The sequence below is a fragment of the Ixodes scapularis genome, unplaced genomic scaffold (genome assembly GCF_016920785.2).
Source record: "Ixodes scapularis isolate PalLabHiFi unplaced genomic scaffold, ASM1692078v2 PGA_scaffold1__304_contigs__length_218370807, whole genome shotgun sequence".
Classification (NCBI taxonomy): Eukaryota; Metazoa; Arthropoda; class Arachnida; order Ixodida; family Ixodidae; genus Ixodes; species Ixodes scapularis.
In genome coordinates, this window is record NW_024609846.1 from 65,672,510 (window position 1) to 65,683,476 (window position 10,967).

General features: G+C 46.4%; 1 protein-coding gene across 1 annotated transcript; it reads left to right on the forward strand.

The window, feature by feature from the left end:
• The first annotated feature begins 8,832 nt into the window (after window positions 1-8,832).
• LOC121835741 lies at window positions 8,833-10,284 on the forward strand. The gene has a single exon (XM_042290211.1). The coding sequence runs from the start codon at window positions 8,833-8,835 to the stop codon at window positions 10,282-10,284; it is 1,452 nt and encodes a 483-aa protein (XP_042146145.1).
• The last annotated feature ends 683 nt before the right edge of the window (window positions 10,285-10,967 follow it).

Here is a 10,967-nt window from a genome sequence, read left to right on the forward strand (position 1 = left end):
TTCGGTGGCGCCCCCTTATGGTTTCCAATTGTCATTTCACGACCAGGAATTGCCCCACCGTGTTTGGCAGGATTTGCTTCTACCTCGTCTGGCAGGATTTTCCTCGCCGTGAACGGGCGATATTAGGCAGGCATTATCAGTATAGAGGAACCTATAAGGTTCGGCCAATCGCGAACTTCGACCACGGCAACGCTTTTGGAAGCAACCTTCGGTAATATCGTCACTGACAGTTTCAAGGGCGTGGCCTATTAGCTAGGTTCCAGCTCCTCGCTTCGTGGTTGGTCCTTCGGCCTTGTCATCGACTAATGCAACAGTCTCATTCGCTGCGGGGCGATAATGAGATGCACGGGACTCGCCACGCTCCGGTCCGACTATTTGGTGAAAAAGTGAGGGAGAGGAGGCGACGAGAGCGCGCGGGGACGTCGGAACGTCGGGCTCTCGTTGGATTGATTAGTGGGTAGCTGCAAAGCTATAGCTGCCTTTGTCTCTAGTCACACTTCGAACGCGGTCGATTGCCAAACACCGGCGTCCAGCATCCTGCATTCGGAGAATGAGGCAAAGGCAGCTAGTTTTACGTTTACCCACTCGTCAATCCAGTCAGGGCTCGGCGTTCTGACCGTCCCCTCCCGCCTCCTCTTTCTCTCTCTCTCAGTTTCTCGGCGCACTGAAATTGAGGGGAAGAGAAAAGGCGATAGCATTGAGTTGTGCGAAAATTTTGTTCGCATCTGAATGATTTAGTGCAAGTTGTGCAATCGCTCACTAAAGTTTTGGTCTAGCAAATGCGTATTCAGGATTGAAAAATCATCTGTGCAACTACGAATTTCAGGGAAAAAGAATTTATACATATATATGTATGTGTGGGTGAGTGTGCGAGCGTGTGTGCGTGTGCGTGTGTGTGTGTGTGAGAGAGAGATCGAAAATATATAGCTGACTGAACCGTACTTGATCGAATGAATCAAAGTCTACGAAACCGCCGAAAGTCAAAATAAACGGCGGAGAGCCAGGATATATACAGGGTGTCACAAAAGAAAATTTACAGAGTTTTTATTTCCGCAAAAATAAACTAGGCATCGCTGAACGCTCATTCTCCGCCCAAAGGTAGCGCTAGTGGTCACAACCAGATGCCAAAGTTTCAGCCTGATCCGATAACTTAATCAAAATTTATAAGTGATTTTCTGAAAATTCTTAATGAAAATTTATAAGTGATTTTCTGAAAATTTCAATGGGAAAATGGCGGCCGACGGAGTTTTCGAATACATGGGGCTCTATGGGCGCCAGAAACCGAAAACAGGCAAAAATGAGCTCCATTTCCCCATTGAAATTTTTAGAAAATCACTTATAACTTTTGATTAAGTTATCGGATCGGGCTGAAACTTTGGCGTCTGGTTGTGACCTCTCGAGCTACCTTCGGGCGCAGAATGAGCGTTCGGCGATGCCTAGTTTATTTTTGCGGTAAAAGAAAACAACCTGTAAATTTTCTTTTGTGACACCCTGTAGATCTATAAGTATATATATAGGGTTTTCCAAGTCACCAAGCTCGATCTCAAATGAACCGAAATCTCAATTTTTTATTTCAAAGGTATATTTCACAGGTCGGGTTTTTCTTGTAAAATTACAAAACGTAGCTCTTTTTCTGTAAAAAAAAAAAAAAATAGGGCCACGAAATTTGCCAGGGTAGGCGGCGGGCGTGAACGCAGGCGACCAACTCGAGTTGCGGGGCTCGTTTGGCGCGCGTATTGATAGATGTCGTCGGGAGCAGCGCCGAAAGGTGATTCGACCAGCGAAAGAAAGCAGCGACACGCAGACGAAATCCGTTGGCAGCAAATCGTCGTTGTTTTGCAGACGCGTTTCTTTCTTCTTTTTTTTACTTTAAGTTTTGCTTTTGCTGCCCGCTTTTTTTTTTTTTTTCTACCAAAGGTACATTAAAAAATATAATGTTAATTTTAGGAAACCACAGTGGTGGCTAGCCGTCTCGATAAGGAGGAAGCGCCACCTATCAATATTAGCGCCAAGCGCGCCCCGCCACTCGACTTTGTCATCTGCGTCACCGCCCGCCGTTGTCCCAGACAAGTTTCTTGGCCCTATTTTTTTATAGAAATGTAGCTACAATTTCAATTTTACAAAAAAAAAAAAAACGATCTGTGAAATACAACTTTGACGAAAAGTTTAGATTGCTACGCGCAGGCGTCAGTTTTTACGGTCCATTTTAGATCAAGCCTGGTGACTTGGGACACCCTATATAACGGGTGTTTCTGAGAAATCCGAACCCGGCTTTTCGCACCGCAAAAATAAACTAAACATCGCGGAGAGCTCAAACTCCCTTAGAACATACAACCAGCCGTTCGAGCAAGATGCCAAAGTTTCAGCACCAACAGAGAGCTCGACTTGGAGAGTCTAAGATACTACACTAGCACTTATTAAAACATTGCACTTGTGTGAAATCTTCCATGGTCTTTTTATCAAGTCAGAAAGCACTCACCTCATTCATTTTCGAACCACGATTTTGTCCACCACTGCTTTAAACACGCGCTTAACTGCGACCATTTGGTGTGCCATAAAACCATAGAACAATTTTTGCAATGAAAAAAAAAAACCTTTTAAATCGCCTTTGGGGTCATCATTCTTTTGTAAAAGTTATTCGGAGATCCCCCCCCCCTTTTTTTCTCTTCCCAATACACACGCACGCCAAACAAGATCGCACCGTTCCAAAGCTTTAGCTTTAGTGCTCATACTGCTTACAATCGAGTTAAAAAAATTTTGAAAGCATCCACTCCCACATCTTATTCCCACTTTGAAAAGTTCACTGCTCATGTCGAGACGGGGGTGCCCGGGGGAATAAACTCACAGGTGTTGAAACAGTCGGTGGAAGTAAAATTCTTCGCTTTCGCTGTGACGCGCGAGTAGCAATAAACAAGGGGCAAAGACTGATGCAGCTTGATACGTACTGATTCGAATCAGAGAAATAACAAAAAATGAAAAAAAAAGCGTTTTTTTTTTTTTTTTTTTCCATTGCATGAAACGATTTTGAAACGTCACGGTAACGTTCCTTCCGTGACATCACGGGAAGGGGCTGATAGGCACTGCGGTAAATATACTTTTAACGACTACAAACCGACAGTCCGTCTGTGCAATCTCCACAGACTACAGCCCAGCACGCGCGTTCGCTAGTTGGGAAGGTACGCGACATATGTCGCGTACTACGCTGGCTGGTGTAGGCGGATAGCCAGGATTTTGATTCGGGGTGGTGAGGGGGCCGCCCACGACAAAATGCTATATGAGGGGGCGGGGGGAGAGGAGGCCCCAGGAAAAAATACGATTTCGGGGGGGGGGGGGGGGGGCGAGGTCCAATGGGACCCCTCCCCCCCTCCCCCTGGCTACGTGCCTGGGCTTTGAGCGTTCGTCCGTGTACGCACAAACGCTCGAGATGGCACAAGACAGAATCTCTTAATTGAAAAATAAATTAACGCGGACAGATCGCGGACATTATGATCTGAAAGAAGGCGAACCTCAGGCGTATTTAGGGTAAGTTCACGGTGGTCGACAGCAAAAAAGCGCGGCTGTTGATATCCCATGCAGGTGTCTTTCCTGTTGCCACATGGATTGGCGTGCGTTGTTTAAATAGAAATCTGGCAACCACACAATTCAGGTCTTCCCTTCCTCTTTTATCTAGTGTCATTTTCAGCTTTTGAACCATGCGTTCAGCCTGGCTGTTAGTTGATCGATGAGATGGCGCGCTTGATATGGATATTAGACCGTTATTCTGGAAGAAAGTCTTAATGTCTTCGGACACAAACGCTGTGCCGCTGTCAAGAACCATCTTTTGGGGAACGCCAAAAGTTGAGAAGAGAGCCCGCAGTGCTCTAATGACGGCAGCCGACGTCATGTTGCGCATCACCCGGATTTCCGCCCATTTGGTGTAGGCGTCTACAACCACCAGTAAGACCTGGCACTCAACAGGACCCGCAAGGTCCACGTGAATAGTATCCCAAAGCTGGAGGGTCTGTGCCAGATTGGCGTGGGTTCCTTTGATAGTTCCTTGCGATGAGTCTGGCAGGCACTGCGTTTTTTGACGAATGACTATCTCCACGTCGACACCCGGCCACCAGAGGTAGCTCCGTGCGCATGTCTTCACTGCGACAATTTCAAAGTGCCCCGCCTGAATCAACGTCATCGCGTGGGGACCACAATGCGTCCACTCCATGTCACACAATTTCGGTGTGTCGACAGTTCTGCCGGTATGTTTTGTGTGTGTGTGTAAGGTGCGACCTCTGGTGATTTCAGGTGATGAAGAGTTCCCTTTAGAATTGCTTGCAATACTTAAACCAGCACAGTGTCCTTTGCTGTCACTTCTGCTACCTGCTGCGCTGACAGAGGTGGACGTGACAAACCTTCAAACACAAAAATGTCGCCCGGTGGATTCAGTTCGTCTTCTGTGTGTGATAGCGGAAGGTGGCTTAGAGCATCTGCGTTCTGTTGACGATTTCCTGTACTTCATGTCGTAGTGGTAGGCTGCCAGCTTCAAGCACCATCTAGTCATCCTTGGTGATAATACTTGTGGAACAGGCTTGTTGAAGCCGATGATATCTAGCAGAGGTTGATGGTCTGTGAATATGGTCACGGACATCCCAAACAATGTACCGATGGAAGCGGTGAGCTCCGTACACGATGACGAGGCTTTCACAATCAAGTTGAGAATAGTTCCGCTTGGCAGTGCCTAGCCTTCTGGATAAAAAAGCGATCGGGACATCCCTGCCATCAGCATCTTGCTGCGCAAGCACGGCTGCCACTCCATATGGTGAGGCGTGGCAAGACAGCACTAGAGGTCGTTTTTCATCATAGTGTGCGAGCACAGTGTACTTTGCCACTACCCCCTGAGGTCAACCAACCCCTGAAGAAGAGACCGATCAGGTCTCGAAACGTAGGGTTCCGCCCTTAAATGAGGATTTGGTTGGTGTATATTTTATTTATTATTATTGTTGCTCCCCACCCAGAGAGACTTCTCTCAAATGTTCACTTTCAAGTTTGTTTCAGCTTTCTGAAAGCCTTTCGGTGTTTTTCTTCCCACCTCCACTCTTTGTTGTGTTCAAGTAGCTCATACAGCTCCCTCGCAATTGTTGCTCGATCCTTTAAAAACCTGTCGTAAAACGCCAGGAGGCATAAAAACACTGTAACTATGTGTTGCTCAGCAGCCAACTCAGAACGCCGTAGCCATGTCGCCAGTTGTCATGGCTACCTGTACTGTAAAAATCCCAACTAAGCGACGATGCCCGGACTTTGATAAAGATCCACTATCCGACGACGACCAAACCTCTACCTACACTGTTCACGGCACAGTCGCCCCATCGGAGGGAGGCAGTCAGGATCACATGCAAGACGTCGACCTGGACGATTACGAGAACCCTTTCACTGAAGTCCGATACAAGAAAAACCGCCCTGCAGGGATACCAGTAGTCTTCAAAACAGTCAACAGAGAAAAATCTTTCTGGCGCATCAATCCCAATGTTGTTGCCAACGAAGTGATAGGCATCGCCAAAGAGAAACTACTCTCGCACCGCATCAACAAGGATGGCAGCCTTGCTGTTAGCGTGGAATCGCTCCTAGCGGCAAACAGGCTTCTTGCTGTCACATCGCTTTGTACCATCGAGGTGACCACGAGTGTCCCCGAGTCATACTCACGGAACCTCGGGAAAATCAAAGGAGTCCCTCTTGAATACTCGGACGGTGAGCTACTCGAATATTTAAAAGATTTCGGCGTCCTCTATGTTCAGCGCCAGATTGCTTACAGACGACAGGATGACGGCAAAGTCGAAGAACACAAGACTGAGAGTGTCATTCTTCGTTTCCGTCCGGATCGCCCAATGCCACAGCGCATTTTAATGGGTTTCACATCTCACCCTGTAGAGGAATACTTTGGCCCACCCATCCAATGCTTTCACTGTCAAAGATATGGGCACATTTCAAAATTCTGCCGTGGTCCACAACGTTGTAAAGTGTGCGCTGGGCCGCACAATCACAAGGCGTGTACATCTTTGCAAGACCCAAAGTGTGCCAACTGTGAAGGTCCACATCCCTCAACGTTTGCTGGATGCCCATGCAAGAAGTCCGCGACAAACATACACAAGAAGGAACTCGTGAACGGTAGGGATTATCGAGCAAAGAAACCGAACCCGAACCCAGACATTGTACGTTTTTCAAGGCCACCACCATCTGCAAATCTAAAGAAATCAACGAAGAGAACGTACTCTGACGTCGTACAAGGGGCACCAAAAGAAGATAGGAGCAGATCAAAAGCGATGTTACAGCAAGACATTCCTCTGTCAAGAAATACCTCGGATCCTACGACACGGCCGCCGGTAGCAGCACCTCGTAGAGGAAAGAACAATGAACGCAACCCACCAGCTGCTGCAATTCCAGGTAGAATACCTCAGGAACAACAAAACGACGTTGGACAAGTTATTGTTCCCATGCTTTTTGCTGCGCTTAGAGCAATAATCAGAACGCTGCCCGGTTCTAGCGACCTTCCGGAAGTTAGGGCAATACTGGCCATGGAACCACTCATCAGGTCAACATGCCAATTGGTGAGTGGATACCTCCATGGCTGAGGTCTATAAGCGCACATCTATCCTCCAGTGGAATGCTAACAGCTTGCAAGGAAAATCAGGGGACTTCCGACAATTTGTTGCACAATATTCTTTCCCCATTCTGGTAATATCAGAGGCGCGTGTAAATAATCAATTTCGACTTGCTAACTATGTTACGTACCATTCAAAGAGGCCAAAAGGACCAAGTCGATGCTTAGTCGGAGTTCGTAAAGAATTTGGCTCGATCCTGTTATTTACTTCAGATTCAAGTGCATTGGAGTATGTCGTCTGCAAAGTCAGTTATGGCACGACCTCACTTACTGTAGTAGGCGTGTATATAGAACCGCAGAAGACTGTGACAAGAGCAGAGTTCGAGGCATTATTCACAAGACTTGAACGTCCCTACGTTGTTTGCGGAGATTTTAACGCCCATCATACCCTATGGGGCGGATCCCACTGCGATCCTCGAGGAAACCTTATCGAAAGCCTGGTAGACCAGTATGATATGTGCATTCTGAATGACGGCTCTCCAACATACTTGAAAGGTGTAAACTATTCAAGCTGCCTAGACCTGACCTTGTGTTCCTCCGATCATTCACATGAGTTTGACTGGCGCACAGACTTGGACACGCGTGGCAGTGATCATTTTCCCATACTGATACACCATCCCCGGATTGTTGCTAATCGTATTCCGCACCGGGTACACTTTACCAACTGGAAAATGTTCCGCTTTTTAAATAACAAAGAGGTGGAAGAAATTCAGTCTCTCGAAGACTTTGAAAACATCATTAGCAGAAATTTTGAAAAGGCTACACGTATGGTGCCCGTTCCAAACGACCGTAGTTGTGTAAATGGCGAATATGAAAGACTGCGGGCTATAAGACGCAAAGCTGAAAGAAGGTATCGGAGATCTGGGAGAATCGAAGACTATCGCGAGGCTCAACACCTCCATACTCAAATGCGCCGACAGCTACAAAAGCTGGCTAAGCGTCATTGGAGAAAGCTTTGTGCCAGATTTTTTCCTTTCACCCAAATTAAGATGGTATGGAACATATTGCGTTCGCTTAGGTCCCCTGTTACGCAACAACGTCCATTTCGGGCACTGGCACTTTCACGAGGAACATCCGAAGTGATAGTGGCTGATGAGTTTTGTGTTTCTCTATCTCAACCAGGTGTGGCAATGTTATCACCAGAATATTGTGCCTCTCGTGAAGCTGCACTGAAAGACGTTGCTCAAGAAATTCATTCCCAACACTGGCAACTCGACTATAATCTCACCATTCATGAACTTAATGAGGCGTTACGAACGATTCGTAAGCATACAGCCCCTGGGCATGATCACATTCGTTATGAAGCACTTACAAATCTCGGGCCGGGAACACTGCGCAGCCTACTTGATATTTACAATGATGTGTGGAACAGAGAAACCTTCCCAGCTTCATGGAAACTAGCGAAGATAATTCCATTACTGAAGTCGGGAAAAACACCGAAAGAGCTGGGATCATTTCGCCCAGTCAGTCTGACAAGCTGTGTAGGAAAAATCTTCGAAAAGATGATTCAATCACGTCTACAATGGTGGATGGAAACAACCGATGTATTACCGGAACAATTAACCGGATTTCGACCTCGACGATGCACTATAGACTCAGTCTTAGATCTTGTAACAACTATTGAACATGAACGGGCATCCGGAAATATGACGATCGCTGTATTTCTAGACGTGCATCGTGCTTTTGACACCGTGAGTCACGAACATGTTCTCCGTGGACTTCTACGGCTTAAGATACGAGGCCGTATGATCCGCTGTATACGCAACTTTCTCATGCACAGGAAGATATTTGTAAGCACGAGTGAGGGAAATAGCAAACAACATGAACTGCACCACGGTGTGCCACAAGGAAGCGTGTTAAGCCCCACTTTATTCAATGTAGTCATGGCTGAACTGCCAAGTAAACTTCCTTCACCACTGAATGTGTCCATCTACGCTGATGATATCTGTATATGGGTGTCTGGGTCTTCTGAGACCAAACTACAAGAACAACTGCAGTATGGCCTTAATGACACATACAGTTATCTTCGTGAAAGGGGCATGGACATTTCAGTTCAAAAATCTGCATTTCTTCCATTTACTAGAAAGCACCTTAAGAATTTTAAATTGACACTTCAAGGACAACATATTGAAAAGGTGAAGTGGCATCGTTTTTTTGGAGTTATGCTGGACTGCTCCCTCACATGGTCAAGACATATTAACATGCTTGAGGAAAAAATCAACAGAGTCATTAACGTTCTTAGATATTTAGCAGGTGCCAGATGGGGAGGCTCGACTGATGGACTACTGCTATTGCATACAGCTCTAGTACGCCAGACTATCGCATACTCCATTCCTGTTTTACATGGCCTCTCACCAACACTGGAGAAACGCTTGACATACATGATTGCGCGAAGTTTGCGCGTATGCCTTGGACTCCCCCGCGCAACATCTAGTGATCTTGTCATTGCTGAGGCCAAGGAACCTCCAGTACCTGTTCTCCGGGAACAAGAAACATGCCGTCATTATCTTCGACTGGCTTCGCACTCACATGCTCGACCCTTGTGCCAAAAGATACTTCGACGGACGGAGTCTAGCTTTCACCGACTTCTCGTAGGACTACCCGTCGCAGCACCCCATCATGCGCATTGGCTTCCAAGTCTAATCAACCCTCCGTGGACAATTCCGTCACTGGAGATACAGACCGAAATTCCTGGTCTTGGATCAAAATCTTCGGTGGCCCCCCTGGTGGCGAAGACAATTTCCCTCTCCCATTTAGAGGCACGCTACAAAGACGACATTCATATTTACACAGACGGGTCAACATCTAACAAGGGGTCAACATCTGCTTACTCAATCCCGATGTTAGACACATTTAAATGTTTCCGATTGTCCCATCATACATGCTCGACGTCAGCGGAGTTACATGCAATACTTTCAGCATCATCATTCATTGAAGCATTCGGTACACCATCAAACTGGGTTATTCTAACGGACTCAAAATCATCCCTAGAGTTATTACAGGGCATGCACCTTCGTACTTCCCAGGCGACCATTCTATATCGGGTGCAACTCACGTTAGCACAAGCTCGACTCCACGGACATAACGTCAGGCTACAATGGATACCGAGCCACTGCCAAATCGCCGGAAATGAAGAGGCTGATCGCCTGGCAGCTCAAGCTCACGATGGTGACGCAATGGAAGCGACATCCTTTACCTCTGGAGATGCAAAATTCATCCTTCGTCACTTACGCCATCTACGTTGTCGGCAGTGCTGGCTAAAGGACACTTCAGCAAACACTCTCCTACCATATATCGACCCGGATTTTGAGCTTCCGCCACACACCGGGATGAAAAGAAAATACGACGCATTAATCCATCGACTCAGACTTGAAGTGGCTTTTACGAATAGCTTTTTATTTCGAATTAAACGCCGAGATTCGCCAAGATGTGACTGTGGAGAACCATATCAAGATGTACAACATATCCTCCTTGACTGTGAACGCTTTCGACATGAAAGGCGCCGGATGGAGATTCGCCTTCAAATATTAGATGATAGACCCCTGTCTCTGACCAAGTTGTTGGGGCCCTGGCCGACGCGTAAAAAACAAGACAGAGCAATGAATATCATTCATGACTTTCTAAAGGACACTAGAATCGTGTATGAATATTAAGTGCAAACGTACGTCAATTTCAACGGGAATGACTATTATGTAATTTAGCAAATCGGTGCACGACTCCCAAACGGTCGTCTTATTCGCAATTGTAATTAGATTTGTTTGTAAGTTTTTTTATTGTTTTTTTTGTTTTTTTACGGTTATACTTTATGTGTTTTATCTTTATTCTTTTCCTTTTATGTTCTTCCTCTTATTTATATATATTTTCTCTCTCTTTCTCGTTATGGAGTAGCCGGTGTCATTTAAAGAATACCAACATTTCCATAATAAAGAACTTATCTCTCTGTGTTGTTCTCTTGTTCTGGTGCTTCGACTACTGCTTGGATCTTGTCCTGGGTTGGATGAATTCCCTCTGCGTTTATGCGGTCACCTAAGAATTTGACCTCCTTCACGCCAAAGACGTACTTGCTTGGCTTAAGCTTTAGCCCTGCATTTTCTAGACGTGAGAGTACCTCATCCAGCCGATGCGTGTGCTTATCTGGAGTTGTTCCAAAAATGGCTATCCGCGGTGGCGAAACCACCATGCGGAGTCGGTGGCGGTTTTGTTGAGTTGGGTTTAGCAGATGACAAGCTCGAAGGCTTTGCTACGCGGAATTCGCTCACTCGTGGAAAGCCACTGTCGAGATAGAACTTCTTTGTCATTCATCAACTTCTGGGCTTTGCAGAGGACGGTCTCATTT